The sequence below is a fragment of the Neofelis nebulosa genome, chromosome 7 (assembly GCF_028018385.1).
Source record: "Neofelis nebulosa isolate mNeoNeb1 chromosome 7, mNeoNeb1.pri, whole genome shotgun sequence".
NCBI lineage: Eukaryota > Metazoa > Chordata > Mammalia > Carnivora > Felidae > Neofelis > Neofelis nebulosa.
The window spans coordinates 2,645,555-2,661,870 of NC_080788.1; the positions used below are offsets into that span (position 1 = coordinate 2,645,555).

General features: G+C 55.3%; 1 protein-coding gene across 1 annotated transcript in view; it reads right to left on the minus strand.

Annotated features, from left to right (window-relative positions):
- The window catches only part of TMC3 (transmembrane channel like 3), a 39,967-nt gene that overhangs the window by 8,622 nt on the left and 15,029 nt on the right, over positions 1-16,316 (minus strand). The window contains exons 6-15 of the mRNA XM_058736395.1: positions 15,813-15,911; positions 15,570-15,712; positions 14,191-14,338; positions 13,288-13,331; positions 9,859-10,006; positions 7,899-8,008; positions 4,027-4,105; positions 2,155-2,400; positions 1,377-1,505; positions 808-875 (exon numbers count right to left, since the gene is read on the minus strand). Coding sequence (XP_058592378.1) covers positions 808-875; positions 1,377-1,505; positions 2,155-2,400; positions 4,027-4,105; positions 7,899-8,008; positions 9,859-10,006; positions 13,288-13,331; positions 14,191-14,338; positions 15,570-15,712; positions 15,813-15,911 — 1,214 coding nt within the window. The remainder of the gene's footprint in view (positions 1-807; positions 876-1,376; positions 1,506-2,154; positions 2,401-4,026; positions 4,106-7,898; positions 8,009-9,858; positions 10,007-13,287; positions 13,332-14,190; positions 14,339-15,569; positions 15,713-15,812; positions 15,912-16,316) is intronic.

Genomic DNA, 16,316 nt, shown 5'->3' on the forward strand with positions numbered 1-16,316 from the left:
GTCTTCGGTGTCTTTAGGAAAAAGATTGCTTTGGCCGGGAGTTGCCCCGCGTGAATGGATTTCATCCCAGGATGGGTCTCTCCGTCTGGACGATGGCCATGCTCTGGGCTCAGTGTCTCCATGAAAATATGGAGGCACATGGGAGGGACAGTGGGGGGCTGAGGGCGGGCCTGGACCCAGCTGTGACACAGCCACTCCCTGGAATTCCTGGGGGCTCAGCAGACTGTGTTCCCAGCTGTCCCTCAACCTCCCAGCAGCTTATTCTAATGGTTCCTGTGCAGATATATATATATATATATATATATATATATATATATATATATATTTGGTGGGGGGCTGTGACTAACAGTGGCCTAAATACAGACTATTTCTTTTCTCGTTCCTTTCTGCAAAATGCTTAGAAAGCCATTGCTAAAAAGCCATTGTAAAATTACTACACTTGCAAGATAGTCTAGTTAGGAACTGTTTATGTCACTTTTAATTCTTGTGACTGTGTTTGTTACAATCGTGTCCCTTCCAGACCGAGTAAGGCAAAATCTTAGTCCGGGGGCGGCTGGGGGGCTCAGTTAGTTAAGCATCTGACTCTTGATTTCGGGTCAGGTCATGGTCTCATGGTTTGTGAGTTGGAGGCCCGCATCGGGCTCAGCGCTGACGGCACGGAGCCTGCTTGGGATTCTGTCTCTGTCTCTTTCTCCCTGCCCCTCCCCCGTTCACGCTCCCTCTCTCAAAATAAATAAATAAACTTAAAAAAAAAATCTTAGCCTGGATGAGAGGTACACAAAGGTAAGAAGGAGCTTTGATACTTACCAAATCATTCCTTGGTTGTAGACTAAATGTAACACGTTCTCTGCTATTTTGAATTCCCCGTATTCAGGCTACAAGAGAAAAGGAAATTTCACATTAAAAAACGGTTCCAGGGGTGCCTGGGTGGCTCAGTGGGTTAAGCATCCAACTCCGGCTCGGGTCATGATCTCACGGTTCGTGAGTGCGAGCCCCGCGTCGGGCTCTGGGCTGACAGCTCGGAGCCTGGCGCCTGGTTCGGATTCTGTGCCTCCCTCTCTCTCTGCCCCTCCCCTGCTCACACTCTGTCTCTGTCTCTCTCTCTCAAAGATAATAAATAAATGTTAAAAAAATAAATAAACGGTTCCAAAGTTCCTTGTGCAAACCAGTTCACGATAGTCACGTGCAAAGGGTTCTTTGGTGTTACAGACACAGAGAGATCGCGGTCTGCGTGGCCACCCCAGGAAACAGTACGGCTGAGAATGAGAAGGCAACTCAGCCCTGTGCACCCTCCCCTCTTCCCTCCCATTTCAGCCACATCAGGAGAGGAGGGTGCAGCCATAGGAGCTTCCCCGTGGACCCAGCATCTCACTCACAAACTTGCTTTCCAGGTCCCAGCACCAGTAGTCGCTTAGGTACCGGACGAAAAGTCCTCGGAAGAAGTCGATGAGCAGAATGCTGGCCACGGTGAAGAGCATGTCGATGATGGAAAGCTTCAGCATCTCCTGGAACACAGGGGGTCCTTGGGGCCACCTCCTCCCGCAGGGCCCCCAACCTCTGCCAGTCCCCCTGCCCCCGCACCGTGGCATCTTCGCGTCTGGTGCCTAATGGGCGCTCAACGAATATTTGTTCATCTGAATTTGAATTTTGGTATCTGAGTCCAACCTGACACGAAACCAGGACAGAACCTGAGGTCTGTGGTTCTGAGCCACTGGAGACCACTTGGGGCCAGTGATTCAAGTTCACAGGACAGACAATAACCTGGGGGGGGGGTGTGGGGGGTTGCTGAGATTCTCTGCATGAGATCCCGTACGGGGAGACCAAGTCTGGAGCGGATGCCCGGGTTCAGACCTGCCTTCTGCTCTTTACTGTCTGTGTCCACGGGCAAGTACCTTCACCCCTTGAGTCTCAGTTTCCCCGCGTGTGTCTACAAGGAGGGTCACGATAGGGTCTCACGAGGACTAAGCGCTTAACACGGGGCCGGCACGTAGCCAACACTGCACGGGTCTTTGTGCTGATTGTTACCATTGAATCGGAGAAAATCGGAAACTCACTGAACCTGAGTTTCCTTTCCTATAAAACAGAGGTAGTGACCCTTCACAACGAAGTGATGAATGGCTGTGGAGGGGCTTTGCGGGGGACCGAGGGAGCCACCTGGCCGACGTATGTCTCCCAGCACTGGTCTTGAAGACTCTGGGTGTAGATGGCGGTCTTGTTGGCCCCCGCGAGGGGCAAGGTGGGGGTCGGCAGGCCAGCCTCCTCTGGGGTCCACATTCCGCCTCTCCCGAGCCCGGTCCCGGGCCCACGTGTGGCCCATTTCTCCCCTTCCGGGGCCGCACTGGCAGCCAAGAAGACAGTAGAACCCGTCCAGTGGCTCGCGTTACTGCTGGTGGCAGCTTCCTGCGGGGGCGACGGAAGGAAGCAAAAAAGATTGCTGCGTGTTTGTAAATAAGCATGGTAGACACCCAGAACAGCACTGCTTGGGAAAGATCTCCCTCCGCCTCTCTCTTTCTCACTGTGTCTGTCTCCCTGTCCGTCTCTGTCTGTCTGTCCACTCTCTCTCTGTCTCTCTCTCTCTCTCTAGCTGGGTGGTTGGCCCCTTCAGCCCCGGCCTCCAGACACCATCCGGGTTAACACCCGGCGCATCTTCTCGCCCCCGCGAGCGCGTCGGGACAGTCGTCACCCCCTGTTACAGAGGAGCAGGCTGAGGCTGACGGGGACGCTCCGGGGCGGTGTGCGGGCGCATCGCGAGTAGGGGCCCGGTCCGTGCGGCGCCACGGCCGCTTCTGCCCGTGGGAGCCTTCGGAAGGTGGCGCCGGCGACGCCCCCTCCCCCCTCCCCCCTCCCCCACCACGTGGGGCGCCTCACAGGTGCCGCGGGCTTACAAGGGGCGCCGGAGCTGCCCTGGGCGGGCCCGGGAGGGGGGCCCCCTCTGAACTGTCCCCACGCGTGCTCGCGTTCTCCCCAGCGCCTCAGTGAGTCTCACGGCCAGCCTCCCTTCCCGGGATCGTCCGCTGTCGCCGCAGACGCCCGCCTCGACCCCATGGATGGAGCTCACAGAGGCGGGGCGGCCCCGGGCAAGGGAGCGGGAGTCGAGACGCCCCCGCTCCCCTCTCCCGGCTGGGTCACTCGCTAGCCATAAGCTCCGGCCTCAGTTTCTTTAGCTTGGAAACGAGGCTAATTCTGCTCCCTTTACCTTGAGAAGGCCACAGCTGAGTTGAGTGGTGAACGAGACGAATGGAGGGCAAGAGTAAGCGGTGATAATGTCCGCAAGGGCGATGGCCCCGGTGGGTGTGCGTGTGCGCGCGTGTGTACGTGTGCGCGCATGTGTGAGTACGTGTGTGCATGTGTATGTGTGCGCGTGCACGTGTATATCTATGTGCACGCACATGCATGTGTGTATGCACGTGCATGTGTGCTGCACGTGTGTGCATGTGTTTGTATGTGCACGTGCAGGCATGTGTGTGCACATGTATGTGCGCACGCCCATGTGTGTGCATGTGTGCATGTGTATGTGTGTACGCATGCATGTGTACATCTGTGTGCACGTACCTGCGTGTACACGTGTGTATGCGTGTGCACGTGTATGTGCCGCACGTGTGTGCATGTGTATGTGTGCGCGTGCACGTGTATATCTGTGCACACGCACGTGCATGTGTGTGCACGTGCGTGTGTGCTGTACGTGTGTGTGTGTTTGTATGTGCACGTGCAGGCATGTGTGTGCACATGTATGTGCGCACACCCATGTGTGTATGTGTGCATGTGTGCACGCATGCACGTGTACATCTGTGTGCACGTACATGCGTGTACATATGTGTGTGTGCATGTGCACGTGTATGTGCTGCACGTGTGCATGTGTGCGTGTGTCTGTATGTGCGCGTGCAGGCATGTGTGTGCATGCATGTGCGTGCGTGCACAAGTGGGCATGCATGCATGTGTGTGCGTGTGTGTGTGTGTGTGTGCATGTGCGCGTGCAGGCGTGGCAGCGAGGATGGGACGGGGGCCTCTGCCGAGGACAGCACTCACCTCAGCGCTCATGCTGTTAACTTTGTCCAGGAGAGCGATGATCAGGCTGTAGAGGTTCCCCAGGTACAGCACGAGGACCCTGAAAACACACGCCCGCCTCGAGAGACAGCCCCACACGCAAGCCCGAGGTTCTGGACGTGCCCCACTTGGGAGGGAATCTCACGGTCACCCCGAGACAGTGGCTGCCCCACGCGGTTCCCTTCAGAATCGTATGGGGGGAGGAAATAAAAATTCCAGAGCGCGTCCTGCTCCGCCGGTCTGGGTGGGGCCTGGGGACCCCTTCAGGCCCCGTCCTGGGGGCAACATACTAAAGCCGCTAGTGTCGCAGGAAGTGTGTGAGCTGAGGAGGTGGGGCTCCAGAGGGTCGTGTAAATTACGTGTCCTTGTGCCCCCATTCCTGGTTCGTAAAGTGATTTTCCAGGCAGGATCTCATTCGAGCCTCCCAACCGGTCAGGCGCACGCTGAAGGGACAAGTGGATTGCAACACGGGGCCCAGTGAGCGGCTCAGGTCCAGAGTTCTCCAGAGGCGGAACACCACCTGAGCGCCGCGGGGTCTGCTTCCCACATGCGGGTCAGGCCGCCAGCCGCTCGGGGGACTCTGGGCAGCTGCGAGCGGGGGGTCAGTCGGCCACCTATCAGAGACACGCTCCCGGCCCGGCCAACAAGCCCTGGGATCTCCCAGCACACGGCCTGAGCCTTGGCAGACGCGCGTCGGGGACAACGAGGCCAGACAGGCGAGCGACGGGTTCACCAGCTCCTCCCGGGGACCCTGACTGGCACTTAGGGGGTCACGAAACCGGTACAGGTGCATGAAGAAGAGAAACGGCTTTATCCCGAGGACCAGACTCCAAGCTGATGCTTGGCATCGCCCCTCGGTCCCCAAGGCCCCGTTGTTCACAGGTGCAGTTCAGACACGTGGGTGGGAGCCAGCAGGGGGGTCTGGGGCATCACTGCCACCGGCCCTGGCTCGCCCCTCCACTCCCTGCACAGAGGAGCCCTGGATCCCCCCTCGACTCCCTGCACAGAGGAGCCCTGCCTCGCGCCTCAACTCCCTGTGCACTCAGCCCTGGCTCACCCCTCCACTCCCTGCACAGAGGATTCCTGGCTCGCCCCTCGACTCCCTGCGCACCCAGCTCTGGCTCTCTCCTCTACTCCCTGCACAGAGGAGCCCTGGCTCTCCCTCGACTCCCGGTGCACCCAGCCAGAACCCGTTTGTCTCTGCATCTGGGGCACCTGCACAGGGCAGGACCCTCCGAATATGCTCAGAAGTGCTGCCCGACAGGAGAACAGAGGATTAACACGTGCTTTCCTGGTTCCCCCTTTGCTCTGGGCCTCCCCGGGCCCTGGACAAAAGGTGACATGATCTACTGTGGTGAGTTAATGGGACTAAAACAATATGTCTTGCTCTTATGACCAGAATTAGCCCTAATTTGTCTCGGGCGAGTCTCTTGATGACTCTGTTTCTCTAGTTTTGACCGTGAATAACGAGACCGATCTGTATAATACGATTGCTGTTAGAACCAACGCAGTAATAGAATTGATCCTCCCCAATGCTTGCTGGTGAGGACAGAGCTGAGGCAGACACTTCTCTCTCTCAGGTCAAGATCGGGGCTGGGCACAGGAGGAGGACCGGGTTTGGGCCGGTTTGGAATCTCATCCCGGAGCCACCCTGGGTGGGGAGGTTTCTGCAGACCCCTTGCCGGCTCTTTCTTTATTTTCTTCCTTCCTTCCGTCCTTCCTTCCTTCCTTCCTTCCTTGCTTCTTTTTTCTTTCCTTCCTTCTTTTCTTTCTTTCTTTCTTTCTTTCTTTCTTTCCTTCTTTCTTTTCTTTCTTTCTTTCTTTCTTTCTTTCTTTCTTTCTTTCTTTCTTTCTCTTTCTTTCTTTCTTTCCTTCTTTCTTTCTTTCTTTCTTTCCTTCTTTCTTTTCTTTCTTTCTTTCTTTCTTTCTTTCTCTTTCTTTCTTTCTTTCTTTCTTTCTCTTTCTTTCTTTCTTTCTTTCTTTCTTTCTTTCTTTCTTTCCTTCTTTCTTTCTTTCTTTCCTTCTTTCTTATTTAATTCCAGTTAGCTAACATATACAACACCCAGCGCTCATCCCAACAGGTGCCCTCCTTAATGCCCATCCCCCATCTAGCCCATCCCCCCCACCCCTCTCCAGTGACCCTCAGTTTGTTCTCTGTATTTAAGAGTCTCTTACGGTTTTTAACCCCCTCTCTGTTTTTATCTTACTTTTCTTCCCTTCCCCTATGTTCATCTGTTATGTTTCTCGAATTCCACTTGTGAGTGACTTAGTTTGCTTAGCGTAACACACTCTAGTTCTATCCACGTTGTTGCAAATGGCAAGATTTCCTCCTTTTTGATCGCTGAGTAGTATTCTGTTATGTATGCCATACACAAAAACAAATTCAAAATGGGTGAAAGACCTAAAAGTGAGACAGGACGCGATCAAAATCCTACAGGAGAAAACAGGCCGCAGCAACCTCTTACTAGACAATCTCCGGAGGCAAGGGGGATAAGAGCACAAATGAGCTAGTGGGACGTCATCAGAATAAAAGGCTTCTGGGGCGCCTGGGGGGCTCAGTCGGTTAAGCGTCTGACTCTCGATTTTGGCTCAGGTCATGACCTCACAGTTTGTGGGACTGAGCCCCACATCAGGCTTTGCTCCGACAGCAAGAAGTCTGCTTGAGATTCTCTCTCTTCCCCTCTCTCTCTGCCCCTCCCCCGCTAACACACATGTACCCTCTCTCTCAAAATAAACATTTTTTAAAAAAAAGATACAAAAGCTTCCGCACAGCAAAGGAAACAACAAAACTAAAAGGCAACTGACGGAATGGGAGAAGATATTTACAAATAACATATTGGACACAGGGTTAGGATCCAAAATCTATAAAGGACTTACCAAAATCAACACCCAAGAAATAAATAATCCAGTGAAGAAACAGGCAAAAGACCTGAACAGACACTTCTCCAAAGAAGACATCCAGACGGCCCACAGACCCATGAAAAGATGCTCCGCATCACTCGTCATCAGGGAGATACAGATCGAAACCACAGTGAGACCCCTCGATCTTTCTAGTAGTGTTTTCCTGCCTTTGAGATGACAGTTGGGTTTTAGGGAGAGGCAAACAGCCCTCAGGCCAAATCCTAGCCTCACCTATTGTTGTCCGTAAAGTTGTGAGGGACACGGCCACACCCACCTGCTCCTTTGCAAATTGCCCCGGCCACTGTCCTGATGTAACAACCTCGGGGCTGAGCAGAAGCCACAGAGACCTATCTCACAGCACCCAAACCGTTCACCCTCTGGTCTTTCGGGACAACGTTTCCCACTCCTGAACGAGAGCAACCTAGCCCGAAGCTGGCGGGCGACTGGTTCTGCAGAATGTCACCGAGCGGCACAAGAGACGATGCAGAGGCAGATGTGAGGCGGGGCTGTGTGGCGCCTCCCCGGCCCCGCTCGGCCAACAGTCCCCGCTCCTGGTCTACCGCATGGACGAGGGGACCGCCCTCTGGGGGCAGTGGAGTTTTCAGGGAGACGGGGCGAAGCCAGCACTAGAAACGGATGTGGGTGCCCTGTCCCCATGGGCGGTCCCAGGACACCCCGTCAGACCCAGCAGCTGCCACGCCTCGGGCCTCCAGCACCCCCAGCCGTCGCGTCCAGCCACCAGCCTCGCACCGCCCTGTCCACCCCTCTCTCCCGGCCTCCTTTTCCTCCTCCTTCCCCCTTTCTCTCCTGCGCATCCTGCTTTCCTTGAGAGGGGAAGTTCTGTGCTAAGCTTGAAGGGCAGCGAACAAGCTGGGCTCTTGAGGGACGCGGGTCCCCCGTGTGCGGGGCACACGGGTGCCCCCCGCGTGGCATTTCCCACGGGGCTCCCGTACCTCGCCAGCTGAAAACGCAGCGTGGTCCGCGGGTGGTACATCTCCAGGGCGGCGATGAGGTCGAAGGCTGATGGGGCCAGCATGGTGACCAGGGAGACGACCACACTCACCTGCCGAGAGAGCGCGAGCCGGCCGTGAGTCCCCAGTCCCCCCCCGGCCCGGACTCACGTGTCTCCCGCTGGCCTCCTGGCCTTCCGTGCGGTCGGTGGGCACCCGGAGGGCTGTGCGGCTCCCACGCGGAAACCCTCCCCCAGATCCCTGCCGATTCGATGTTTCGGAGAGGCCCCTGCCACCCTGTCGCGGGCTTTACTCCTTTTAGGAGCCGGCTTTAATCCGAGATGCTGACGTTTGCCCCCGGGGATTTGTGAGCAGTCCCGCCACGTCTCCCAATTGCCCTGCTGGTCACTTGGGTGGCGGGTGGAGGCGACCCGACTATTACACACAGGAAAGGGGGGTGCCGACAGGTGATCGGATACACTTTCTGCACACGGAAGAGTAAATATCTCGAGGGTCACGCCTGGGTCCCGTTTGTCTGCCTTTCTGACGACGAAAGAAGGACGTTTAGCTGGTACCCGGGCGGTGTGAGCTAAGGAAAGATGCCGTATCTGAATATGCCTTTAAAAACCTGGTCTCTCTGCAAACACACGTAACCCACTTACCTGGCATGAAATAAGAGGCCTGAGAAAACCTGACCTGATGCCGTCTCAGGTTCTGAACAACGAGGGTCGCTTGAGGAAAACCTGAGAACGGCCTCTCCCCTACGCACTTTGCTCCGTAAATTCCAAGGATGACGCTCGTTTCTACAACAGCAGTCGGCGGGACGGTCTCTGCATCTGCCTTTTAGACCTTGGCGGGAAAAGCCAACGGGGCTTTGGAGGCAGCGGCCTTACAACAGATACTAAGAATTAGCAGAGTGGTCGTAACGTTTCTCTCGGCCGCTTCCATCATGGGAATATTCACATCGACCAAGAGAAGAGACCTTTTAGCAAACAAGCCTGGTTTGGGATTTAGAAATCCCTGTTAATTTAGAAATACGGAAGGGGCGCCTGGCCAGTCCATCCATTAAGGGTCCGACTTCCGCTCAGGTCATGATCTCATGGTTGGTGGGTTCGAGCCCCGCGTCGGGCTCCGTGCTGACAGCTCAGAGCCTGGAGCCTGCTTCGGATTCTGTGTCTCCCTCTCTCTGTGCCCCTCCTCTGCTTGTGCTCTCTCTCTCTCTCTTTCAAAAATAAATAAACGTTTAATTGTGCTCTCTCTCTCTCTTTTTCAAAAATAAATAAATGTTTAAAAAAAAAAAGACATAGAAAAACAACCTAAGGGGCGCCTGGGTGGCGCAGTCGGTTAAGCGTCCGACTTCAGCCAGGTCACGATCTCGCGGTCCGTGGGTTCGTGTCCCGCGTCGGGCTCTGGGCTGATGGCTCGGAGCCTGGACCTGTTTCCGATTCTGTGTCTCCCTCTCTCTCTGCCCCTCCCCCGTTCATGCTCTGTCTCTCTCTGTCCCCAAAATAAATAAAAAATGTTGAAAAAAAAAAAAAGAAAAACAACCTAAGTGTTTAAGAGCTGGCGTGTGGTCAGCTATGACAGGTGCCACGGACTGCGATTTGGTCATTAAAGCGAGTCTGCGGGGGATGTCTGTGTCTGGAAACGTGTGTGTGTGAAGAACCACCACGAGAGAGCAGCAAACCACAGTCTGCGAGACCCAAAGGCGAAGAAGGAAACAAACACTTGAAGGTGACGTTGAATCGGAACCGTTCCCGACAGCGACCAACCAAACCATCCCTCCAGGTCTTGGTGTGGCCCCTGTGGCTCAGAGCCCGTGCAGTCGGTGTTCTGGGACAGGGGGACTAGGTTGTCCAGGGGGATATTTCCAGCCCACCTGCCTAAGGAACAGCCGGGAAGGGGAGGGCAGGCTGCTCTCGCGTCTCTCCTGGAGGGCGCGTGCGGGGAAGGCGGTGAGTACCTCGTTCTTCTCCCAGAGCGTCAGCTCCTTCTTTGACTGCTCCAGCTTCTGGGACCGGTCCACCACGAGGTAGATGAGGCAGATGCTCCCGGCGAGCAACAGAAGCACCAGGACGTTGGCAACAACCCTCAGGCACACGGTCACTGCCCTGCGGGGAGAGGCGGGCTGCGCTGGGCTGCGCTCCGGGCACCGCGTGAACGACGGGACCCACCTCGTGTCGTGTGAACCCTCTGCCCTGAAGCGTCCTCCTCTCCTAAGGGACGTCGGTGCTCCCCCTACCCACCCCCAAACTCCTCCTCTCCTAAGGGATCAACAAGGACTTCTAAGCCCACCCAACTGCCCTCAGGGGGACTCGAAACAAGTCTTGCGAATCTGACACTGTGCACAGGTCCATGCGGTAGGTGATCAGCTGTCTTTCCCTCGAGAACATACGCTCTGAAATGGTTTACTCTTCCTCGCCGTGGTATTCTCAGCTCCTGGAACGGGCCCAGCGCGTATAAACACATCCTAGCTCTTTTCTAGATGATGAACGAGGAATGGAACAGGGGTTTGCTCTTTCCTTTCTAACTCTGGGGGCAAACTCACTGATTCCAACTGCTTATATATATATATATTTCTTATCTTTTTATTAAAAAAATTTTTTTTTTAGTGTTTATTTGTTTTTGAGACAGAGAGAGAGAGAGAGAGACCGAGCATGAGAGGGGAAGAGGGAGAAAAAGGAAGACACAGAATCCGAAGCAGGCTCCAGGCTCCGAGCTGTCAGCACAGAGCCCGACGCGGGGCTCGAACCCACGGACCGCGAGATCGTGACCTGAGCCGAAGTCGGACGCTCGACCGACTGAGCCCCCGAGGCGCCCCAACCAACTGCCTTATTTTTAAGGCGTCTTCTTCCAACTTTGGGGCCAGACTTAGCCTGGGTTTCCCTGCAAACAGAGCATCAGGCAGAGGCCTGTTTGCAAGTACTTTACTCGGGATGTGATCCCAGGAGGTCTATGGGGGAGACGGGAAAAAGAGCAGTCAGGGCAGGGTACGTGACGGACTTGGCCACAGCTCGCGGCAACGGCAGGGCCTTCTGAGGGGCGTGCGGGCTGTGTCTCAGAACGGTCTGCCCGGCGAGAAGTAGGAAGCCTCTGTCATCGCTTTCCTCCCTGCTGGTCAAGGGTGGCTCCCCGAGAGTGAACCCCCGGCGTTGCCCCTAGCCTGTCAGATTCCCGTGCACGCACGCTGGCCGGGGTTCGGTGGGTGCCCCACACTGCAGCCTCAGAGGGGCCGTGGGGGGGCACTGAGCAGCGGGTACCGGTGAGGGGTGAGGGGTGCGAGGGGCCGTTTGCACGCAGCTGTGGCGCCCCCACGGCCCTGCCCCGCAGCAGGTGCCACAGGAAGGGGCGTGGCCAAGGAGGACGTGAAGGGCACAGAAGAGGTGTACCAGCCTCTCTGTAAAGCATAATTCCACCCTCTGGGTGACCTCGGGCTGGTCGCGACACCCCCGTCCACATCAGTGGCGGCCCTTCATCATCTGTACAAGGGGGAAGCTCACCCCCAAATGATCTGATGAACGTCACCTTGTCTTTCTGTGCAGAACTTTAGATGAAGAGTCAGAGCACTGCCGATGGAGGATCTGAGAGAGGGTGAGGTCCATTCATAGCGTCCTGTGCTTTCTCACCTGCTCCTGTGCCCAGACCACGCTGCCGTCCTTGGTGGGGGCCAACCAGGGCGCCCAGGCCACGCTATGGTCATTGGGTGGGGGGGGGCAACCTGTCGGTCCCCGTGCTGACTGCGCCCAACAGGGCACGTGACGGGCACAGGCTGGGGTTGCCAGTCAAGGGTTAATTTCCCCCGTCTCTACCCAATCCTTCCGCGTCCTGTGATAATATCCTGGATATCCCAGAAAGCCTATCGCGGGCCTATTCTCCCCAGGCTTTGGCAGCCGCGGGAAGATTCAGGATTCGCTTGTGGACGAGACTTGGGGAACAGGCTATTCTTGCTGTTGACGTATTTGCTTATCATGATGGGTCATGCGTTATCTTGCAGCCAGACGCTGCAGTTTTTAAATGTGGGGGGACAGCAAAATCACCTGCTAAGAATGTGGATCGTGGTGGCCCACATCCAGACGTTCTAACTCAGGGAATCGGGGTGGGCGCCAAAGTGGTCGGCATGTTTTGTGCCCGGGGGGTGACTGTGATGGGTGGGTGCTCTCTGCCCTCTGAGTAGCTTCTATGGAGCCCCATTCTCCTTTCACAGGGGAGGAAGTGGAGGCCCGGAAGGGCCAGGGGACCGTCCCGGGTCGTGGGAGCTAAGGACGAAGGGAGAGTAGGCGCCCCTCCCCTGCCTCCCTGTGGGGAATCCTTCCCACCTGCTTCCTCAGGGGCTTGCGTGGGCTTGCGCACCTCCCCACGTCCACGGCATGGCTCCGACAGGCTTTCTGCATCACGGAAACGAATCCAGGGGCTCAAGACCCAGGGAGGATGTCAGAGAGTTGTCCCATGAGGACAGGTCACTGTCCCTTGGGGGATTGGCCCTTCCGGGTCAACTCTCTGGCTAAAGGGCCTCACCTCACCCAGACAGCCCTCAAATCCCAGAGAAGTTCAGATCTGAGCCATCACTTTGGAAGGCTTGTCGACAAGAATTGGTCGTCTTGTGACTTCCGGGATTTGTTGCTAAATAAAGTAGTCTTTGCTCGGGGACCTGGGTGGCGCAGTAGGTTGGGTGTCCGACTTCCGCTCAGGTCGTGATCTCGCGGTTTGTGGGTTCGGGCCCCGCGTCGGGCTCTGTGCTGACAGCTCGGAGCCTGGAGCCTGCTTCCGATTCTGTGTCTCCCTCTCTCTCTGACCCTCCCCCGCTCACGCTCTATCTCTCTTTCTTTCTCTCAGAAATAAATAACCATTAAAAAGAATAAAGTACTCTTTGCTTAATTTAGCAAACTAGAAATTGGTCCTAAAAATGCCTCATCTAAGTAAAAGAACTCCCACGCTATGGCCTGATCTAAGGAGGAAGGAGCCACTCTTGACTACTGCTATTGACCGATTAGATTACAGGCTTCCCACGTGTCACATTACTAGAAAGACGGATTTTAAGAAGGAAGAAGAGGGGCATCTGGATTGCTCAGTCAGTCAAATGTCCAATTCTTGGTTTCAGCTCAACCTATGACCTTGCAGTTTGTGAGTTCGAGCCCTGCATCGGGCTCCATGCTGACCGTAGGGAGCCTGCTTGGGATTCTCTCTCCCTTCTCTCTTTGGTCCTCACCTGCTCTCTCTCTCTCTCTCTCTCTCTCTCTGTCTCAAAACAAATAAATGAACTTAAAAATATTTTTAAAAACGAAGAAGAGCCACCTGACGATGTGTGAAAATAAGATATAGATAGTTGGATCATTTTTGTACCAAATTAAAGTAGCATTTCAATGAATGAAGCATGGGGAGTCTCCATACATACAGGTTTTTACTTTTCTCCTTCTCCTGTTCTTCCAGGATGGCCTCCTTTAAGGAAAGACACATTCAGTTAGAAGCTTAGCGTTACCATTCATCATAAGTCTTTAGAATTATTTCATGATAAGAAATGATGAGTCAGTATCTGGAACCACTCCTTGAGACGTTGTTGACATCAGTGCTTTGTATAATAATAAGTAGATAAAAATGGAGGGGCGCCTGGGTGGCTCGGCTGGTTAATTGCCCAACTTTGGCTCAGGTCTGGACCTCGCTGTTCATGAGTTCGAGCCCCGCATCGGGCTCTGCGCTCACAGCTCAGAGCCTGGAGCCTGCATCGGATTCTGTGTCTCCCCTCTCTCTGTCCCTCTCCTGCTTGCACGCTGTCTCTCTCTCTCTCAAAAATGAATAAACATTAAAAAATAATTAAAATAAAATAAATGCAGATGGGGGCTTGGGGAGACGAGGGGGCAGAGCATGTTATTTAATAAATGAAATGATCTAATGGTGTTTCCCGAAAGGGGCAGCATTGAGCTGTCGGGTTGCTCAGTAGACCCGAGTCCCTGCGAGCTTCTAACTGCTTCCTCTCCTGAGCTACCACTAAAGCTCACATCGCCAACACGCGTGTATTTTTTCACTCACAAATTACCTGCAATATGGAGGCAATCCCTTATGCAAATTACCAGCAATGCACCAACTGAAATTTTCGGGGGATGAAATTTAGAAAATTGAAATAAAGAGTTTTTCAATGCCTCGTTCTGTATTCCATGGGATTGTGGGTGCACGGGGCCGGTCCCCTCGCTGAGGAAGACTCGGACTCTCGCGGAGGCCCTGGGCCTCCGCGGTCAAGGCTGCGGGCGAGGTCGGAGGTCCCCTGACTGCCCTCGGCCCCCCCCTGAGCCGCCCCACTCACCCTGATGCTGTTTACGATGGCGGCCGTTTTGCTCTCGGCGGCCTCTGGGTTTCCGATGAGGTAATCCCAGGCACAGAACACCCGCCAGCAGAACGTGTAGTTTTCATTGGAGGCTCTGGCGAGGCTCATGCGCGAGTTCTTGGCCATCCTGCAAGAGAGGAGCCGGGACGAGCATGTGAGGGCGGCGGCAGATGGGCCCCGGCCGCCCCTGGGGGGCACCGGTGGGTCCGGCGCCCCTCTTGTGCAAATGGCATTGGCCACTCTGGTGGCCGGGAGGTCACTGAAGGCATGTGTGCCCGGGGCCGGGCAGTGTGATTGTGAAATCAAACTCTCCCTTGAGCTGACTTCTTCTTCCTGCCCACTGAAGGGAGCCTGTCAGGCGCCTCCTGCCCATGACACCCTTGAGATGCCTCTGAAGGCAGGAGCCGCCGTCCCTCTTCCTTCAGACTGAAGGTCAAAGTCCCTCTGCCTTCAGACTGTCTCTGGTGATAAGCTTTTATCTGTTCTCTCTCCACAGTCCTTGCTCCTGAGTTGGCTCTCATCCGTCTCTTAGATTGTAACATCGAGGAAAAGGCCTGTCCTCCAGGTGGGGGTTTTGAGGACCCCCCAGAAGCCAGGCTGGAAAGCTTCTTGCCAAGTGGAGACCCCTGGGTCACTGTGCACCTCCTTAGGCTTTTGTTTTTTGATGGTGATGGTGCCCACGAGGCCGACAGAAGCAGCCGGTGAGCCACGCAGGGCGGGGCCAGGTTCTCCCTGGACTCCCAGCCCGTCAGTCAGTCCGCTGTGTCTGGCCCCAGTACAGAAGCGGGGCGTGTGAAGGCTGGCAGGGCACCTGGCCGTCTTGGGAGCCAACCTGCCCATTTTAGTAATGAGGCCCAGGGAGGGGAAGTGAGTGGCTGTGGGTCTCGCGGTGGGGACCGTGCGGGACTCCTCACCCCCAGCCACTTCCTCCCACTGTCTTCCTCCCACTGTGTCTCCTCTCGGTGATGGACCGGGTGTGCCAACCGCATCATGACGCGCACGAGCCTGTCCCTTACCGAACTCGTAGCTCGGTCACAGGCCGACGTGCGGCCAACGGAGAATGTTTGGCTTTCTGCAAGCTCTGGTCACTTAGACCATCCTGTTCCTATCTCTGTCACCGCACTTACTAAATTGCCTGAAATTACGTTAACTGGCAAGTCTATGGGATTCTTGTCTCTCCAGACCCAGCTCGGAACCTGGCACACAGCTGCTGGTTAAAATGAGCACATCTCTCTTTAGCTTTGGTCCCCCCACCTACAAAGTGGGTACAGTTCTGCCTTAACTTTGCATGATATTGACCAGCTTGAGACCACACCTATCACTCTTGGCATGTATTTGGAGAAACTGAGCAGCCATACTTTTTTAAGAGGATGATGAAGCTGTAAGCAAACACAGCCATGCCCACCAGGAAGTACGCCAGGGGCAGCCGGTAGCCCACTCTCCCGATCCTTCTCTCCCTGCCGTAATAGCCGTAGAAGAGGACAGAGTACTGTAGATAACCCTGCGAAGAGAGAACACTCAGTGTCACTTCCAGGCTCCAGAACTGTGGCTCCCGTTCAGCCCTCCCTCAAGATGAGAGTGCCACCCAGCCTCCACCTCACCCCCAGGGACCAGACGGTGTCCAGGTCTCGGGCAGACATAACACTCTCCTTGGGGATCGTCTTGCTGTCCGTGCTTCCGAAGGGCTGGCCCGCAATGAGCTGGTGGGAGAGAACAGGATGTCATGGGATCCTCAGAGAGGGGAGGGGACCAGAAGCAAAGGGGTGGCCGATCCCCACGGCCTGTGAAGGCGTTGCATGTGTGAGATCTCTAGGGGCTGGATTTCTGCTTGATTCTCACTGATGGAGAGGTAATCCTGGGTGGGCAGATTTTCTCTTCGCTTGATCAGCCCGCCCGGGTATTCTGTCTCTGGGCTGGACGGGGCTTCCACAGATGGGTTTTTGAGGTCACCGGGTTTCTTTGATGGCACGGAAAATAACCCCATTTACTTTGGGAGGACAAAGGTTAGTTGAGAAGTGGGTTTTATTTTACCAGCACACTGGCCCAGATGCCGAATCTGGCCTGTCACCTCTTTTTGAACAGCCTAAGAGCTAAGAAGCGTGTTT